At 49.7% G+C, this 20,927-nt stretch overlaps 1 protein-coding gene across 1 annotated transcript in view; it reads left to right on the top strand.

The window, feature by feature from the left end:
- Positions 1 to 20,927, top strand: part of hpda (4-hydroxyphenylpyruvate dioxygenase a) — a 48,915-nt gene that overhangs the window by 20,285 nt on the left and 7,703 nt on the right. Inside the window, exons 6-10 of the mRNA XM_085964425.1 lie at positions 5,019 to 5,101; positions 13,476 to 13,565; positions 14,921 to 15,027; positions 15,668 to 15,745; positions 20,685 to 20,847. Of these exons, the coding sequence (XP_085820551.1) occupies positions 5,019 to 5,101; positions 13,476 to 13,565; positions 14,921 to 15,027; positions 15,668 to 15,745; positions 20,685 to 20,847 (521 nt within the window). The remainder of the gene's footprint in view (positions 1 to 5,018; positions 5,102 to 13,475; positions 13,566 to 14,920; positions 15,028 to 15,667; positions 15,746 to 20,684; positions 20,848 to 20,927) is intronic.

The raw sequence follows: 20,927 nt of genomic DNA on the forward strand, positions 1-20,927 counted from the left end.
GAGGGAAACACCGGTCTGCGAGAGGGCTGGGAGGCGAACAGGAACCGTGCGGGTGGGAGAGAGAGACAGAGCCGAGCAAGGGGAGAGAGACTGCGCGAGAGCCAGTCCAGCGGCTGAGTTGTCCTCCACCAACGGGGTAACCAGAGCCAGTAGAACCGAACGTGCGGGAGTGGGAGAGACAGAGCCGAGCAAGGGGAGAGAGACTGTGCGAGAGCCAGTCCAGCGGCTGAACTGTTCTTCACCAACGGGGCACCCAGCGCCGGTAGAACCGAACGTGCGGGAGAGAGAGCGACAGAGCCGGGTACGGAGAGAGAGACTGTGCGAGAGCCAGTCCAGCGGCTGAACTGTCCTCCGTTAACGGGGTGTACCCAGCGCCGGTAGAGCCGTGCGGGCGGGAGGAAAAGACAGAGCCGAGTAAGGGAAGCTGTGCGAGAGCCAGCCCAGCGGCTGAACCTGTCCGCTGTGGGGAAAGCGTACCCCTTCCACCAGGAAGAAACGCGGGAAGCCGCCATTAGGCGGAGGAGACGACAGAAGCGGGAAACCGCCATTGAAGGGGGCGGGGAGAGAAAGGAAGAGCGGGAAACCGCCATTTTCGTGGGAAAACCGCCATCTTAACTGACATACCGCCAGTGAAGTGGGCGGGGAGAGAAGGAAAGAGCGGGAAACCGCCATTTTCGCGGGTAAACCGCCATCTTAGAAATAAACAAATAAATAAGAATACTTAAAGAAATACTGGTGCTGCTCCCAAGGGAAGAAAGATGCCTAAGAGAGGGAATATTAACGATTTTAATTCTGAAATAGAAGGCTGGGCCACGTACGTGGAGCGCATAGAGATCTATTGCGAAGCCAACAAAATAGAGGAAGACGACAAGGTGATAACATTGCTAAACTCGATGGGGGCAAAAACATACGGGCTCTTGAAGCATCTAATAGCACCAAATAAACCAGCGGATCAGACCTTCGAAGAGATTGTGGCTGTGCTGAAGGACCACTTGAACCCCACACCGTTGATGCTGGCTGAACGATTCAAGTTCTACGCAAGAACGCAGAGGAAAGACGAAAGCAATGCGGAATACTTGGTCGAACTGCGTAGGCTAGCGAAATACTGCCAGTTCGGAGGGAATCTGACAGAAGCGCTGCGGGACAAGTTCGTATGCGGATTGTCCAAAGAAGGGACGCAGAAGCGACTACTGGAAGAGAACGACCTCACACTGGACAGGGCTGTCCTTACAGCTGCATCGCACGAAGCCGCAGCGAAAGGAACGGCGGAAATGCAACTAAAGGCGGCGGCACTCGGGGTGGACCAAATTACTTCAAGCACAACAAAATGCTACCGTTGTGGGAAGACAACGCATGACCAGAATCAATGCTGGTTTAAGAACCAAGAGTGTAGGAAATGTGGCAAACTGGGTCACATCGCGAAGGTATGCCGGTCCGGGAAAAAGACCAACAATCAAAGGAAGCCACCACAAGAAAAGTACAACAAGATACACAAGGTGACTGAGAAGAGTTCAGACGAACAGAATTCAGACTCAGACCCAAACAGCCAGGAGCTGGGTAGTCTGAGAATCCACAATGTGGGTAAAGAAACGGATCTACAGACCATCTGGGTCATACTAAAAATAGCTGGAGTCCAAGTAAGAATGGAGCTGGACACTGGATCAGCTCTATCAGTCATCAACCGAAGGGACTACCACCGGCTATTCTCTCACATACCTTTAAGAAATACCAAGTTCGTATTACAGACATACACGGGGCATAACGTATACCCCGTGGGGAAAATAAGAGTCAAGGTGAGAGATAGGGGTAAAGAACACCCAAGAATGAACTTGTACGTATTACCTGAGGGAGGACCACCACTTCTAGGACGGGAGTGGATTACGAAAATAGACATGGAATGGCATTACCTAAAAGCCATAATGAGGGAGGACTCGGTGCAAGCTATTAGCTCAGATTCTGAAATGGATGATGATAAGACCAATTCGAATATGGAAGACAAGGCTAAAAGGGACTTGCCGATGATGGGGAAGAAAACGAAGACATGCAGAAGGACTTATGGTACCAAGAAGAATAAAGCTGCAGAGCAGAACTCCAGGTTGACAGAGAATTCTGAGCCTGTTCAAGCAAAGGATTCATCCACGACGGAAGAACACCGAGCTCGGACGCAAACTTATGTCAAAGTATGACAACAATTAGAACAGTTGAGTGACCGTCTCGTACAAGAGATGAAAAATATGGAAAAGTTCTGGGACACCGAATGGGAGAACCTGGAAAGACAACAGAGACAGCTAGCTCAAGCAGAGAGCGACCATAGAGCCATCGTGGCCAAATACCAATCACATTCCCCTGATGCTGTTCAGGAACTAGAATATTTACAGAACGAACCAAAGGAAGAGGAATCTTCAGGAAGCCAGGATTTTATTCCAGTTCTTCTCTACGACTCCTTACAAGCAGAGTGTGAGAAGTTGAAAGAACAGTATGAACAGGCCCAGGCTACAATTCTGGAGGGGGTTAACTCGGCAACCTCCGAAAAGCTAGTTTCAGTAGAAGCATATGAACAACTAAAGGTTGAACATGAGCAAGAAGTCCAAAGGCTGCAGGAAATTCTTGATGAGCTCAAGGCCAAGACAGACTCATCGGTAGAAGTTCCATCCATAGATGAGAAATTAGAGGTGAAAAACATGGCAGAGCATGAAAGACAGGATGTCCAAGAACTCATAAAAACATTGAAGGACACCCAAGACAAATATGAGGCGGCAATGACCGAGGTTCAACAACTTGAAGAACAGATTCAACTGGGAATCCTTTCAGTGGAAGAAAAGGAAACTGTAAGAAACTCAGAGACTGTAAGAATGGTCCCTGAACATGAACTAGAGAGCATCAGGGCGCAACTTTTCCGAGCGCTGAAAGCCAAAGTTCAAGAGGAACAGAAGGTGGAAGTATTGGAGGAAAAGGTGGATGAAATGGAGAAGACTCTGATCCACCATGTTCCCAGGGAAGAGTTAACGGTCAGCCAACTCCTTCATATGCTGAAGGACAAGACTCTGCAAGGGGAACAATCTGAACACGAGCTTCAATCTTCAGGGGGAACGAGTTCGGAGCTCTCAAAAGTCACGGAGATAGCTGAGGTGTCAACACAAATTTTACAAGGATGCCAAAAGTACGTTGAATCACGTCAAGGTGAACAGAAGAATGTGGAAACCGTTACTTCAGTAGAAGGATTAAATAGCCTGATAACGCAATTCCCGATGGAAGGGAAGGTATTGAACTCACAAATGAGGTCCGTCGTGAAGGAATGGCAGATAACCCAGGAAGAGCGGGATGAATATGAATGCATGAAGAAGTCTTTTCAAGAAAGATGTCTAGGGAAGGAACCACCGTCAGCTAACGTCCAGACGGGTGAGGAGGAAGAAGAAGGCTCTCTCGCTGGCCTAACTCAGGACAAACCCGAATATTACCATGACCTGTTGAGTGACACTGAATATTACGAGGATGTGGTCTGCCCAGCTTGTGATGAAAACTCCCAAAGTGCTGAAATCCGGATTAAGCACTTAAGGTCTAAGGAACATAGAGAGTTGGTGGCGCTACAGCTGGCAGCCGAGAAAGGAGCTCCGAGAGTTTCAAAAAGGCAGAAAAGAAAAAGAAGAAGCAGAAGATAATAACTGTCTAAAATATTAGCACTTCTACCATCTCAGGCGGGACACTACGAAAGGAGCTAAATTAGTTGAAAAACTGGAAAATGTCAAGACAGCCAGTTGGTTGTAAAAGTCCGCACTGCTGGTTCAACAGGACGAAAGTTCAAGCTGTTACATCAAGAAAAAGGCTATGGAGGAGTCACGCTAGCCAGGTGAACCGGCTACACCAAAGAAATGTTGTTCGGAACGAGTCAAGATCAGAGACTGAATCTATGAACTGTTTCCGCAGAGACTGAACCTGGGAACTGTTCCCACCGAGATTATATCTGTAAATTGTTTTATATGACATTGACTCCACCGAGATTATATCTGTAATTTGTTTTATAGGAAGTTGAAGATATGTATGTTTAACGGGGACTCTGTAAGTAATAAGCTAAAAAGGGAGGATTGTAGTGTATGTACCCGTCTACCTTTAAGGGAACTATTGAATGTAACCGTTCACCTTTAAGAGAACTACTTTAGGTGTGGCACTATTTGTTTGGCTTCTGTATACTGTAATACCGATAGTGACCACACCAGTATATAAGTGTTGTGGCCGGATTGCTGGGGCAGATTCGCCTGGACCTTCGAATAGTAAAGACCTGTTTGTTTGTTACTTCTGAAGTCTGTGTATTTATTAACTGCACAACCCACAGACTTTACAGATGCAGTCCGTGTTGATACATTGCTGGTGATTGGACACAGTCTGTGTTGATACATTACTGGTGATTGGATACAGTCCGTGTTGATACATTGCTGGTGATTGGATACAGTCCGTGTTGTTTCAGCGGGGGTACAGCCTGTATTGATACAACACTGGTACAATTCTGCAGCAAAGTCTGTTTTGGAAAACGGGTAATTCTGCTTACCCAGGAGGGAAGCATATCACCAGCAGTGTGAATTGAACACTGGCATGGAACACTGTAGTCCCAGTTCTCGAATCCATGTTCTCTGTGTGTGCAGATTTCCATTGGAAGTGGAGGATCATGGGATCACTTGCCAAACTATGTATTAACATGATCCACTGATATTCTCACTAGATTGTTAGTGTAGTTTTTTTCTTGGCGGAGAGTGTCTGTCTGCATGGCTCAGTCTGTGTCTGCTCTGTTTGTTCCATATCTGTGCTAGTGAATTCATGTCTTTGCTGCTGGTTCTGTATCTGCACTGCTGGCTCTGTGTCTGGGCTGCTTGGTCTGTGTCTGGTCTCTTCAGTCCATTTTTATGTTACTGTCTTCATGTCTGGGCTGCTTGGTTCATGTCTGCACCCCTCTGGCTGTGTCTGTTATTTTGCATCTTGCTCTGCTCTGAGCTGTGTTCTGATGAGTTGTGTTATGTCTGCTTTAGAAATGATAGAACATTTAGGGAATCACGGGGATGGTGTGAAGGACATCGCATTCCAAGTGGAAGACTGTGACTCCCTGGTGAAGGTACGAACCAAAAAGGGGCATGAAGCATGATGTCTGTCGGTGGCACAGTGTCTGTCGGGGGATGGGGAATTTTCCTTGGAAACAGATCCCCGTTACGGTGTCCACCCATCCAGGTTTGAACTGGATCCTGTGGATTCGGGATTGGTTGCTCAGTAATTTTGATGATTAAAAGGGGAACAGTAAATGGTGCTGCGTTAGATAAATGATGTATGCGTGTCTAACTGAGTGCCCTTTTGGTTTTCCACACAGGCACTGTCAAGTGCACAACATTGTTTTAAAAACGCTCCTTCCTGTCCACTTCTGGACTTGGCTAAACATGGTACAGCAAGTGCCCATTACCAGCACGTCCTCACCAGTACAGGAGTATGTGATGTGCTGCTCTCCCAGTCACTCCGAGTTAATGATTTCCTTCTGACGCAGTCATAGTGGAAACACAGAGTTCATCATCCTCACACCAGCTATTTCTCAATCGTTCTCCAAACAGCTCCCATCGATCGTGCCCATTCCAGGTCTTTGCCAATGCAGCTCGAGGTCAGTGCCTGCCCTCATTTCACTTCTCCCCTTTCAGGTGCCACAAACTGTTCCCCAGCTGATGGAGTCGGAAGGTGGACTTTCCGGCCCTAAGCTAAGTGGCTCTAGGTGGCAGCCGAGCCTCCCTGTGCTGAATCACCTGAAGTTTTCTATCCTTCCTGTGGGAAAAGCATATCCTGGCTCACCAAGAGCTCTGAACCTGGGCAATTCCTAAGTGGGCATTCTCCTGCTACTATCCCTGCCCCTTACTCTGAGGTGTAACACTTTACAACAATAACTTGCATTTATATAGTGCCTTTAACACAAAGAAATGTCCCAAAACATTTCATAAATACTCATAAGTTAAAACAGACACTGAGCCAGGAAGGGAAAGATTGAGAGAGGTTAGAGAAAATGTGGTTGAAGAGATGGATTTTGAGAAGGTTTTAAAAGGTGGAGAGAGGCTGAGAGCTACAGGGAGGGTGTCCTAAAGAGTAAGACGTAAATTTCTTAGGCTCTTGAGGGGGTGGGGGGGGGGGGAAGGGGGAGGGGTGGAGGAAGAGAGATACACAGAAGACCAGAATCAGAGGAATGGAATCTTTTCGAGGAGATGTAAGGCTAGCGAAGATTTCAGGCGTAGGGTGTGGTGAGGACATGTAAGGATATATAGATGGAGGTGAAGTTGGAGGATGGGGAGCTAGTGTAGGTCAATAAGAGTGAGGGTTCTATGCAAATAGTGTGGACATGATACAGTCTCCAGAGTTTTGTACAGGTGGAGTATATGGAGGGTGGAGGATGGCAAGGAGAGTGTGAGAGTGATCAACTCTAGAGGAGACAGAAGCGTGCATGAAAGTTTCAGCAATAGAGGAGTTGAGCTGGAGCAGAAATGAGTAATTTTGTGGAGGTGGAAGTAAGTGATCTTGGTGATGGAGATGATGTGGGGCTTAAAGCTTAAGGCTGAACAGAGCCCAAGGTTGTGAATTGTCTGGTTCAGCCTGAGATAGTGGCCAGGGAGGGGCTGGGGTCAGTGACAGGGGAGAAGAGTTTGTTGCAGGGCTGAAGACAATGGCTTCAGGCCTTTCCAATGTTTAGCTGGAGGAAGTTATGACTCATTCAAGCAGTCTGACAGCACAGAAACGGTCAAGGGGTTGAACGGGATTGTGGAGAGGTAGAACTGGCTGAACATACATGCAAAAGTTGACTCTGTGCCTATGGATAATATTTCTGAGGGGTAGCATATAGATGACAGGGGCCAGGGATAGGTGCTTTGGACTTTCTGTAGGTCACAGTCTGGGGAAGGAAGAGACACCATTGCTGGAGATGTACTGGCTCCATTGAGATAGGTAGGATTGGAACCGTGAGAGTCATCTCATGAAGCGCAATGATGAAAGAGAGACATTGGACGGGGTAATGTTATAAATTCTATTGAATGCTATGGAAAGGCCGGGGAGCGATTATGTACGACAGTCATAGTCACAGCCATGCATGACTTTGGCTAGGGCCATCTGGTGCTGCATAAACTCATAGGCCTTGAAATTTGGCTCAGTAGCACCCGGATTTTCAGCACTAGACGTGCCGTTTTGGGTCCAAAATGGCGTCCGCGCCGAATGCACACTTCTGGTGCAGGCCATACCGGATACCATTTTGGAGTGGTTGTTAGTGCGGGTGCTGGGAGCATGTGCTGGAAGTACACAGAGTAGACAGATCATGGCATCAGTCCGGGTGTAACGCTGATTTGACGCCACGCTGCCATTTTCAACCTCGATGCTCCAGCTAACGCCCTCTATTAAACATGCACGGCTCAACATGAATTTAGCAGCAGGAGGGATAGCTCTTTTTTGGCTGGCACAGACACGATGGGCCAAATGGCCTCCTTCTGTGCCGTAAACTTCTATGGCCCTATGATTCTATGGTGAGCCACCTTGTCCTGCAAAAGAGAGGGAAGTGTGTCTGTGAGTGTGGCGCAATGTGTTTGGGTGATGTGCCTGTCATGGATGAATAGCTGACCATGTGTTCAAGCTGTGAGGTGTGGGTGTGAGGCTTACAGCAGTGGTAAGTGTGTGAGGGTGAGGTGAAGCTATGAAAGGTATGAGTCGTGATTGATAGAGATTGTTGATAGGTGAGTAAAGGGTGGGTGGTGAATTGAGCAGTGTCTGAGCCTAGTGGTTCAGTTGCAAGGATATGGTATTTGAAGATGAATTCACTGACCTTGACCACTCGTGTGAGGTCATTAAACTTCTTGCGACACTGCATCCAGGACCTCGGGGCTACGCTGCTGGCATTGACCGCGATGGCTATCTGCTCCCATTGCCTTCTCATAGATTGTCTCAACGGCCTCCTGGCCCCCTGTGGATAGAGGACCTCTCTCCTCCCGTCCACCTCTTGCACCAAGCCCTCCAGTGCTGCTTCGGAAAATCTTGGAGCCCACGCTCTCCCCTGTTGTGCCATTAGTACGTCTTCTTCCTGCTCAGAATGTCTTCCCCAACCACTTCCAGGAGCTGCTCCAGCCAGATTGCACCTCCCCTTTAAGAGGTGCAGGCAGGCTTTAGGTAGTGCAGGCTAGCTTTAAGTGGTGCTCGGCTTGCACCCGCTGAGGCGTGCAGCCACTCAACAGTGTGTTCAGCGCTGGGCTGAACGCTACCATCATTTAAATTAGCAGCCAGCATGAAGTTTACGTGCTGCCTGCATTGGACTCAATGGGTGTGGGTTAATTGCACATTGCGATACCTGTGCCCATTTTTGGGGGCTATCAAATTTAGCCCCCCACAGAGTTTAAATTGTAAAAGGGATCATCAGAAAAAATTACTTTTATTTTAGTGGTTAGTTAACCCATTGTGCTTGGTGTTAAATGGTGTTGACCAACATAATACAGTGGAAGACCCAGAAGTACAAGTCCTTAAACGGTGTGGAATGTAGTGGGTTCCCATGAACGTGTTCAGTGTGTCATGACCACAGTCTGAAGCCTCACCTAGGAGCCGGCGGTGAGATGATAGTGGGGGCTGGATTTCACTCATCATTTTGTGCCTCTATCACACTGAGTCCTGTTTTCAGAATCCAGCTTTATTCCATTTCTGATTTCTGAGATGAAACTGTTTTCAGAAATTCTAGGCAGCCAGTGTCCAACTCATCCACTTTGAATGGCAAGATAACAATCTCTTGCTGATACTGTACTGATAAATATCAGCTTCACACTTTCCTTTGTTACCGGAGAAGGGAAAGCAAAAGAACACTATGGAGGCAAAGCAAACACAGGTTCATAGCAGCCGAATGTTCCCCATAATTTAGTCCTGTGGTCACACCAGCTGCTTTTATAGCACAGCCAATTACCATATTTGTAGGGTGAGCCCCCTTCTGTCAGGTGATTTGTTTGTGACAGAAATGCTGCTTTGAATAATAAGAATATTCAGGCCCAGATCATTTAGATTCATTTTTGGGATGCAGGCGTTGCTGGCAAGGCCTGCATTTATTGCCCATTGACAGTTGCCCATGACAAGGTGGTGGTGGGCCTTTTTGAACCGCTGCAGTCCATGTAGTGAAGGTGCTGTTAGATAGGGGGTTCCAGGATTTTGACACTGCGACAAACAAGCTCACCTGTTTTTCAAGTTTGTGTTGTGGCCCCAGATTATGTCGAGTGTGAGATTGAGTTACAGCTGGATATTTGAGGATTTGCCCAAAACTAAAAACCACAATGATTTCACCCAGCCCAGGTCCCATTACCTGCAGTTTACTGAGTGTGTGAGGACTTTGCAGCGTACAGCTCTGGGCTGATTACAGACCTGCCCTCCCCCTTAAATAAAGTGAGATTTGCATTTATATAGCGCCTTTCATGATGTTCCAAAGCGCTTTACAGCTAATTAAAGTACTTTTGAAGTGTAGAAATTGTTCTAACATAGAAAAGACAGCTGCCAATTTGCGCACAGCAAGCTCCCACAAACAGCAATGTGATAATGACCAGATATTCTGTTTTAGGTGTTGATTGAGGGATAAATATTGGCCAGGACACCGGGGATAACTCCCCTGCTCTTCTTTGAAATAGTGCCATGGGATTTTTTTCGTCCATCTGAGAGAGTGGACGGGGCCTCGGTTTAATGTCTCATCCAAAAGACGGCACCTCTGACAGTGCAGCACTCCCTCAGTACTACACTGGAGTGTTAGCCTAGATTTTTCTGCTCAGGTCTCTGGAGTGGGACTTGAACCCACAACTTTCTGACTCAGAGGCGAGAGCAGTACCCAGTGAGCCACAGCTGGCACACTATCCCTCACTATCGTGTTGTAACCAGGTGTTAGTGTAGTTCCAACAGGCTCAGGTACATCAGAGACTGCAGTGACTGCCAAAACAGACCCAATGTTTAGATACAAAACCAAAATACTGCGGATGCTGGAAATCTGAAATAAAAACAGAAAATGCTGGAAATACTCAGCAGGTCAGGCAGCATCTGTGGAGAGAGAAACAGAGTTAACGTTTCAGGTCGATGACCTTTCGTCAGAACTGGAAACAATTAGAGATGTAACAGATTTTAAGCAAGTGTCGGGGCAGGGAGAGGGGGAGGGGAGGAAATAACAAAAGGGAAGGTCTGTGATTGGTGGAAGGCAGGACTGAGTAAATGACAAAAGGCATTATAGTACAGAGCAAAAGGAGATGGTAATGGGACAAGTAAAGAAACAAAAGATGGGTCTAGAAGAGGTGTAAATGGAAATGGCAGAATCACCAACAGCTGCCATGTGAAAAAATAGGGGCAGAGGTTATGGTCAGAAATTGTTGAACTCTATGTTGAGTCCAGAAGGCTGTAAAGTGCCTAATCGAAAGATGAGGTGCTGTTCCTCGAGCTTACGTTGAGCTTCGTTGGAACAGTGTAGAAGGCCGAGGACAGAGAGGTCAGAGTGGGAGTGGAGCGGAGAATTAAAGTGACAGGCGACCGGAAGCTCAGGGTCACCCTTACGGACTGAACGGAGGTGTTCCGCAAAGCGGTCACCCAATCTGCGTTTGGTTTCTCCAATGTAGAGGAGACCGCATCGTGAGCAGCGAATACAGTATACTAAATTGCGAGAAGTACAAGTAAATCGCTGTTTCACCTGGAAGGAGTGTTTGGGGCGCTGGACAGTGGGAAAGGGGGAGGTAAAAGGGCATGTGTTGCAACTCCTGCGCTTGCACGGGAAGGTGCCGGGCGAAGGGGAGGGGGTGTTGGGGGTGATTGAGGAGTGGACCAGGGTGTCGCGGAGGGAGTGGTCCCTTTGGAATGCTGAAAGGGGAGGTGAGGCGAAGATGCGTTTGGTGGTGGGATCGTGCTGGAGGTGGCGGAAATGGCGGAGGATGATCCATTGAATGTGGAGGCTGGTGGGGTGAAAGGTGAGGACAAGGGGAACTCTGTCGTGGTTCCAGGGGTGAGGGCAGAAGTGATAGAACGGACACGGTCAAGGGCTGTGTCAACCACTGTAGAGGGGAATCCTTGGTTGAGGAAAAAGGGAAGGGAAGATTCGGAGATGGACCATGTGAAGGTGAGGGAAGGGTGGAAATTGGAAGCAAAGTGAATGAAATTTTCTAGTTCAGGGCGAGAGCAGAAAACGGCACTGATACAGTCACCGAAAAAAGTGGAGAGGGAGGGGACCTGAGTAAGACTGGAATAAAGAACGTTCCACATATCTGACGAAAAGCCAGGCATAGCTAGGGTCCATGAGAAGGAGAAGAAGAAGGTTCCCATAGCAACACCTTTAATTTGGAGGAAGTGAGTGGTCAAAGAAGAAGTTGTTCAAGGTGGAGGAGGATGGTAGTGGATGGGGACTGGTTGGGCCTCTGTTCAAGGAAGAAACGGAGCGCCCTCAGGCCGTCCTGGTGGGGATGGAGGTGTAGAGGAATTGGACATCCATAGTGAAACGGAGACAGCTGGGGCCAGGAAACTGGAAACTGTTAAAGTGGCAGAGGGTGTCATAAGAGTCGCGGATGTAGGTGGGGAGAGACTGCATAAGGGGAGGAAAAAGAGTCGAGATAGGATATGTTTAGATATGTTGAGAATTCACTGTAAAAAGAGAAATCATGATTTCTGATACTGAAATAAAAACAGAAAAGGTACAGCAGGTAGGTCAGCATCTGAAAGGGAGGTTTATTTTCAGAACTCTGTCTCTCTCTCTCTTTGTTTCTGTCTCTCTCACCATCTTTCTCTTAGAAGTTGTGTGTTTGCAGCATTTAGTTGTTGAGGCCTTGGACAACGTGGACCACTTTCCATACCTCAGGAGTCTACTGTCAACAAGGGCAGACGTCAACGACGAAGTCCAACACTGCCTTCAGTGTGCCAGTGCAGCCTTCGGTCGCCTGAGGAAGAGAGTGTTTGAAGACCAGGGCCTAGAAATTCAGTGGCCTGTGCCACCAGTTTGCGCCTAAAGAGGGCTTTTGCGCCACTGTGCAAACCTACCGCGATATTTAGCGGGGCGCTAATGGCGGCGTTAGCCATTAGCGCTGCGCCGCCACCGATGACGTCATCGGTGTGCGCAGCGCCCCGCTGGCCATATTTGGTTGCCGCCGCCTCCACCGCGCCGGCCGCAAACAGCGACCGGTACACGGGGCCTACCTGTGCCGGTAGTGGGGCGAGTTAAGGTGGAGGTGCGGCCGGCCGCTTTTTCGGCGGCCGCCTGCCCGCACCTCCTTCCCCGGCCTCCTACACCCCCCCCCCCCCCGCGGCATTGCCGGCTGTTTCCAGAGAGCCCGGCACTTCTCCTTGGTGCCGGGCTCATTTGCCGGCACTCGCGAGCGGGGATCGCGCTGCTGCAGGCACCTCCCCCTTAAGAATGAGAGGAAGGCCTGCAGTACCGCAGGCTGCCGTGCCGCAGCGGGTGGCGCTGCGGCACTTTACACGCCGATATTCAGTTTCAGCGCCCCAAGCGGGGCGCCGAAACCCTTGTTTAGCGGCCGGCTTCCACTTGGGGCGCTGAAACTGAATTTCCCGCTGGCGCAAGTGGCTCCGCGCGCAGCGGTAATTCCGGCGCCCAGGCGAGCTGGGCGCCCCAAAGTGAATTTCTAGGCCCAGGACCTCAAACCCGGCACTAAGCTCATGGTCTACAGAGCAGCAGTGATACCCGCCCTGCTGTATGCCTCAGAGACATGGACCATGTACAGCAGGCACCTCAAAGCACTGGAGAGGTACCACCAACGCTGCCTCCGCAAGATCCTGCAAATCCATTGGCAGGATAGGCGCACCAACATCAGTGTTCTCGCTCAGGCCAACATTCCCAGCATTGAAGCTTTGACCATGCTCGACCAGCTTCGATGGACGGGTCACATTGTCCGCATGCCCGATACGAGACTCCCAAAACAAGCGCTCTACTCGGAGCTCCGACACGGCAAGAGAGCCCCAGGTGGGCAGAGGAAACGCTTCAAGGACACCCTCAAAGCCTCCTTGAAAAAGTGCAACATCCCCACTGACACCTGGGAATCCCTGGCCCAAGACTGCACCAAGTGGAGGAGAAGCATCCGGGAACGCGCTGAACACCTCGAGTCTCTTCGCCAGGAGCAAGCGGAAGCCACGCGCAAGCAGCGCAAGGAGCGCACGTCAACCCAAGCACCACGCCCACCCGCCCCTTCAACCACCGTCTGCCCCACCTGTGGCAGAGACTGTAGGTCCCGCATTGGACTCATCAGTCACCTGAGAACTCATTTTTAATGTGGAAGCAAGTCATCCTCGGTTGCGAGGGACTGCCTAAGAGAAGAGAGAGTTGTTGAGGTGATTTATTCACTCAGACTCAGTCCCATCATCAAATAGTCCCATTTACTTAGAGCTCTTTAATCTGAATTACTGCTGACACAGATTGGTTGGATAAGACTGAGTGGGGAAGGACTGAGGCTGGTGATGATGTTTTACCTCTGTATTTGTAGAAAGCGAAGGAGCACGGAGCCATCATTGTGAAGAAGCCCTGGATTGAGGCGGACAGCAACGGCAGAGTGAAGTATGCCGTTTTGAAAACCGTAAGTGTTGTGGTAAATTCCTGGTCAATCCCTCCAAATATAATGTTTCAACAGTAAACACGCACTCGAGTTCCCATTAGCCCAGTGTCTTACTGATCCAACGTTCCTGGGATAGGGATGGAGATCCAAGTCAGGCACGGGTTCCCATTCATGGTCACTGTTGAGTGATTCCTGCTGGACAGTGTGTGGAGATGTGGGGTGAGGACAGGATCAGACTCGACTGTAAGCCCTCCAGTGTCAAATATTCTGCTGACACTCACTGCCTGGGTCAGAAGAGGAGCAGTCACTCCGGCCGAGGTACTGTTGAGCAGCCGGCAGCCACCGAACTCTTAACCCAGTGACACTCGCCGATTTCAGGAGAGGCGGGGAGAAAAAAGGAAAAATAATTACATAAACAATGCTATTTAACGTCACGACGCCTGCCTGCACCTAGTTTACTGTACGACACGGGGGATAGTTTATCCAGCCCAGCCTGGTATGGTTGTGCTGGGTCAATCTAGTCCAGATCGGAGTGAAGCTTTGTGATGCCTGCAATACAGGACAGCAACCATTCCCAGAAGACAGTGGGGTTGCTAAGTGACCACAGTTCTGATTTATCCACCAATGAGGCAGCAGCATTCAGCCCTTCCAAAGCTCCAGGCCCACGAAACTCAAACAGGGCAAATTGGCAAATGAAAAGTAAACACAAGTAGGACTGAGTTGCTTTGACTCTGCCAGGGCTCAAGGCCTGCAGCTGGGCACCCTGGATTATTTTAATAAAATCTGAAAATGTAATGTTACATTAATGTGCAACGAAGGTTCACTCGACTGATTCCAGGAGGAGATTGACCCATGCGGAGATGTTGAGTAGACTGGGCCTACATTTCCTAGAGTTTAGAAGAATGAGAGTTGATCTTGTTGAAACATATAAAATTCTTAAAGGGCTTGACAGGGTAGATGCAGGGAGGATGTTTCCCCTGGCTGGGGAGTCTAGAACCAGGGGTCACAGTCTCAGAATAAGGGGTCGGCCATTTAGGACTGAGATGAGGAGAAATTTCTTCACTGAGAGGGTGGTGAATCTTTGGAATTCTCTACCCCAGAGGGCTGTGGAGGCTCAGTCATTGAGTATATTCAGGACGGAGATCGATAAGTGCTGGTATACTAAGGGAATCAAGATAATGGGGATAGTGCAGGAAGGTGGAGTTGAGGTAGAAGATCAGCCATGATCTTATTAAATGTGGAGCAGGCTCGAAGGGCCGAATGGCGCCCATTGTGGTCCCCACATGGTGAGCCCTGGCTTTTCAACAACGTGTCTGAATAAGATCATGGATAGCATAGTTTGGTTCTAACATCTGTTGCTCTGCTTTTGCTTACAGTACGGGGACACAACACACACCTTTGTGGAGTATCTGGGTCCTTACCGTGGCCTCTTCCTGCCCGGATACAAGGAGCCTCTCTCCAGGGACCCACTCCTTACCAAACTGTAAGTGGATCAATACATTTGGAAGCTTTTACTTTGGGACAGATTTTAGAGGACTGTCCAAAGGGTTGGGGCATCAGCAAAGCAGGACCTATAGAGCTGGGCTCCCATTTCCTCCGGTGAGCACTTGGTCCTTACTGAGCTTTTTGAAGCCCGTGTTTGTGCGGCTTCCAATAGTTGGTGCCAACATGTGACCAAACACACTGTGCTGCAGCATGTTAAGACTTGAAGCTAGTGGCACGACCCATCCATGTCTTTTGTTTACTCACATCCCAAACCAAGCTGATTGCAAGCCTCCCTTATATAGGCAGTGCGATATAGCTGGAGCAGACTTTAAGGTGAAAGGTCAGTCAAAGTCAGAGGAAGACACCACAGCTGAAATTAAGCAGTGTACAGTAGTTACTAATGTTTTGTCGAGGACCATTATCCCAGCCAGTGCCTCATTCGAGTTCCACTCTCGGAAATACTGTAACACACAGCGATGGGTGCAACACTATGCTGTGTATACTGTACTCGGGGAAGGTACTTAAGTATAATGTACTCGGATGAGGTACTCATATATATTGCAGACTGTGCACTTTATGAAATGATGGTTGTCTTGATTGCTGCTGGCAGTGCTCTGATATTTGTCTCTCTGTTCCAGGCCCTCTGGGTATCTGAATTTCATTGATCACATTGTGGGAAACCAGCCGGATGATGAGATGGTGTCAGTGGTAGAATGGTATGTGCCAGTCTCTCATATACAATCAAAACGCACCAGCTGTTTTATCCTCTATAATCAAAAAGAGTGTGATCTGGGATGTGGTGCCTTCACAGTGGGCACGGGGAGGTCTAGACATGGAATCTACGCAGCACGGGGAGGTCTAGACATGGAATCTACGCAGCACGGGGAGGTCTAGACATGGAATCCACACAGCATGGGGAGGTCTAGACATGGAATCCACGCAGCACGGGGAGGTCTAGACATGGAATCCACACAGCATGGGGAGGTCTAGACATGGAATCCACGCAGCACGGGGAGGTCTAGACATGGAATCCACGCAGCACGGGGAGGTCTAGACATGGAATCTACGCAGCACGGGGAGGTCTAGACATGGAATCCACGCAGCACGGGGAGGTCTAGACATGGAATCTACGCAGCACGGGGAGGTCTAGACATGGAATCCACACAGCACGGGGAGGTCTAGACATGGAATCCACACAGCACGGGGAGGTCTAGACATGGAATCTACGCAGCACGGGGAGGTCTAGACATGGAATCTACACAGCACGGGGAGGTCTAGACATGGAATCAACGCAGCACGGGGAGGTCTAGACATGGAATCTACGCAGCACGGGGAGGTCTAGACATGGAATCCACGCAGCACGGGGAGGTCTAGACATGGAATCCATGCAGCACGGGGAGGTCTAGACATGGAATCAACGCAGCACGGGGAGGTCTAGACATGGAATCTACGCAGCACGGGGAGGTCTAGACATGGAATCTACACAGCACGGGGAGGTCTAGACATGGAATCCACACAGCACGGGGAGGTCTAGACATGGAATCTACGCAGCACGGGGAGGTCTAGACATGGAATCTACGCAGGACGGGGAGGTCTAGACATGGAATCCACACAGCATGGGGAGGTCTAGACATGGAATCTACGCAGCACGGGGAGGTCTAGACATGGAATCCACACAGCACGGGGAGGTCTAGACATGGAATCTACGCAGCACGGGGAGGTCTAGACATGGAATCCACACAGCATGGGGAGGTCTAGACATGGAATCCACGCAGCACGGGGAGGTCTAGACATGGAATCTACGCAGCACGGGGAGGTCTAGACATGGAATCTACGCAGCACGGGGAGGTCTAGACATGGAATCCACGCAGCACGGGGAGGTCTAGACATGGAATCCACGCAGGACGGGGAGGTCTAGACATGGTATCCACGCAGGACGGGGAGGTCTAGACATGGAATCCATGCAGCACGGGGAGGTCTAGACATGGAATCTACGCAGCACGGGGAGGTCTAGACATGGAATCCACACAGCATGGGGAGGTCTAGACATGGAATCCATGCAGCACGGGGAGGTCTAGACATGGAATCTACGCAGCACGGGGAGGTCTAGACATGGAATCTACGCAGCACGGGGAGGTCTAGACATGGAATCTATGCAGCACGGGGAGGTCTAGACATGGAATCCACGCAGCATGGGGAGGGTGGTTTGGGACAACAACACCAACGATGGCAATTTGCATTTATATAGCACCTTTAATGTAGAAAAAAAATTCCAAATCGGTTCACAAAGCCATAAGAAAAACAGATGCCAAGCCATAGAAGAAAGTTTGGTTGGGGGTGGGGGGGGCGGGCGGGGAGGGGGCACGGTGACTGGTCAAGGAGCTTGGTTTTAATGATAGTTTTAAAGGAGAGGTGGAGAGTTTTAGGAGGGGATCCCAGAGCTGAGGACCTGGGCAGCTGAAGGCACAGGCACTAATGATGGGGCAAATGGGAGGGGAAAGGTACCAGGTTGTGAACAGTCTGATTGAATCGGAGACAGTGGCCAAAGAGGAGGAGTGAATTGGTGGCGAGCGCATAGAGTTTGTGTCAGGGCCAAAGCCGATGGCTTCGGTCTTCCCAATATTTTGCTGGAGGAAGATGTGCCATTTGTATTGTGCATGTGATAGTCTGGGACGTGGACTCCACACAGCGAGATTGGTGCAGCCTAGATCATGAACTCCATGCACTGAGGGCAAGGCAGGGCTGTCTTGGTTATGAACCCGCATGCAGTGATAGTGGGGCAATCTGAATCATGAACTCCATCCAGTGAGGACAAGGCGGTTTGGGTCACAGATTCCACGCAGCAAAGGTGGGCAGTCTGGATCATGGAGTCCACATGGTGCTCTGGGATATATGTGGTGCTCTGGGATATATGTATCAGTGGAAAATCCTGTACACTCAGAGAATCCAACACAGGCACATAGCATGACAGCAGGATCTATATAGAAAAGCCAGGAGCATCACCCAGAGGGAGGACAGTGCACTGTTACACATCAGTTTGTGTCTATGAGGGAGACCCTGTGAAGAGTAGCAAGGGCACAGAATGTACTCTGGTTGGGGGACTTCAATGTCCATCACCAAGAGTGGCTCAGTCGCACCACTACTGACCGAGCTGGCTGAGTCCTGAAGGATATAGCTGCCAGTCTGGGCCTGCGTCAGGTGGTGAGAGAACCAACACGAGGGGAAAACCTATTTGACCTCGTCCTCACCAATCTATCTGTCCACGACAGCATTGGTAGCAGTGACCACTGCACAGTCATTGTGGAGACAAAGTCCCGTCTTCACACTGAGGACACCCTCCATCGTGTTGTGTGGCACTAACACCGTGCTAAATAGGATAGATTCAGAACAGATCTAGCAGCTCAAAACTGGGCATCCATGAGGCACTGTGGGCCATCAGCAGCAGCAGAATTGTATTCCACCACAATCTGTAACCTCATGGCCCGGCATAACCCTCACTCTACCATTACCATCAAGCCAGGGGACCAACCCTGGTTCAATAAGGAGTGTAGAAGAGCATGCCAGGAGCAGCACCAGGTGTACCTAAAAATGCAGTGCCAACCTGGAGAAGCTGCAACACAGGACTACATGTACGCTAAAAAGTGGAAGCAGCATGCTATAGACAGGGCTAAGCGATCTCACAATCAACGGATCAGATCAAAGCTCTGCAGTCCTGCCACATCCAGTTGTGAATGGTGGTGGACCATCAAACAACTAATGGGAGGAGGCGCCATGAATATCCCCATCCTCAATGATGGTGGAGCCCAGCACGACTGCAAAAGGCAAGGCTGAAGCGTTTGCAACCATCTTCAGCCAGAAGTGCGGAGTGGATGATCCATACCGGCCTCCACCACAGAAGCCAGTCTTCAGCCAATTCGATTCACTCCATGTGATATCAAGAAACGGCTGAGCGCACTGGATACAGCAAAGGCTGTGGGCCCCAACAACATCCCGGCTGTCGTGCTGAAGTCTTTTGCTCCAGAACTAGCCGCGCCTCTAGCCAAGCTGTTCCAGTACAGCTACAACACTGGCATCTATCCGACAATGTGGAAAACTGCCCAGGTATGTCCTGTTCACAAAAAGCAGGACAAATCCAATCCGGCCAATTACCGCCCCATCAGTCTACTCTCAATCATCAGTAAAGTGATGGAAGGTGTCATCGACAGAGCTGTCAAGCAGCACTTACTCACCAATAACCTGTTCACTGATGCCCAGTTTGGGTTCCGCCAAGGCCACTCTGCTCCAGACCTCATTACAGCCTTGGTCCAAACATGGATAAAAGAGCTGAATTCCAGAGATGAGTTGAGAGTGACTGCCCTTGACATCAAGGCAGCATTTGACCGAGTGTGGCATCAAGGAGCCCTAGTAAAACTGAAGTTAATGGGAATCGGGGAAAATGCTCCACTGGCTGGAGTCATATCTAACACAAAGGAAGATGGTTGTGGTGGTTGGAGGTCAATCATCACAGCCCCAGGACATCGCTGCAGGAGTTCCTCAAGGCAGTGTCCTAGGCCCAACCATATTCAGCTGCTTCATCAATGACCTTCCCTCCATCATAAGGTCAGAAGTGGGGATGTTCGCTGCTGATTGCACAGTGTTTAGTGCCATTCGCAACTCCTCAGATAATGAAGCAGCCCATGCACGCAGGCAGCAAGACCTGGACGACATTCAGGCTTGGGCTGATAAGTGGCAGGTAACATTCGTGCCACACAAGTGCCAGGCAATGACTATCTCCAACAAGCGAGAGTCTAACCACCTCCCCTTGGCATTCAACGGCATTACCATCGCCGAATCCCCCACCATCAATATCCTGGGGGACACCATTGACCAGAAACTTAACTGGACCAGCCACATAAATACTGTGACTACAAGAGCAGGTCAGAGGCTAGGTATTCTGCAGCAAGTGTCTCACCTCCTGACTCCCCAAAGTCTTTCCACCATCTACAAGGCACAAGTAAGGAATGTGATGGAATACTCTCCACTTGTCTGGATGAGTGCAGCTCCAACAACACTCAAGAAGCTCGACACCATCCAAGACAAAGCAGCCCGCTTGATTGGCACCCCATCCACCACCTTAAACATTCACTCCCTCCACCACAGGCGTACCGTGGCTACAGTGTGTACCATCTACAAGATGCACTGCAGCAACTCGCCAAGGCTTCTTCGGCAGCACCTCCCAAACCCGCGACCTCTTCCACCTAGAAGGACAAGGGCAGCAGGCACATGGGAACACCACCACCTCCAAGTTCCCCTCCAAGTCACACATCCTGACTTGGAAGTATATCGCCGATCCTTCATTGTCGCTGGGTCAAAATCCTGAAACTCCCTAACAGCACTGTGGGAGTACCTTCACCATACGGACTGCAGCGGTTCAAGAAGGTGGCTCACCACCACCTTCTCAAGGGAAACTAGGAATGGGCAATAAATGCTGGCCTTGCCAGCGAAGCCCACATCCCATGAACCAATAAAAAAAAAGACTGGTCAGGTACATTATTCTTTGCAAATGCTGTATTTTGGAGAACCTCAGAGACTTTGCCGTTCCCTGCAGTAGTAATGTCGAACCTTGTGGTCCAAAATGACTGACTCAGCAACATGAATTCTGACCTTTTTCCTCAGGTACCAGAAGTGTCTGATGTTTCACCGGTACTGGTCAGTGGATGACAAACAGATCCACACGAGTTACAGCTCCTTGCGCTCCATTGTCGTGACCAACTACGAGGAGACCATCAAGATGCCCATCAACGAGCCGGCTCCAGGAAAGAAAAAATCCCAGATCCAGGTGTGAGCACCACTCGCTGCCTCGTCAGCAAACTCTCCTTGATGCACACTATTGAGCATCAGTGCCTGCACTTTCAGTGT

The sequence above is a fragment of the Somniosus microcephalus genome, chromosome 22, assembly GCF_052327205.1.
Source record: "Somniosus microcephalus isolate GS21.2 chromosome 22, FLI_Smic_1.0, whole genome shotgun sequence".
NCBI classification, from domain to species: domain Eukaryota; kingdom Metazoa; phylum Chordata; class Chondrichthyes; order Squaliformes; family Somniosidae; genus Somniosus; species Somniosus microcephalus.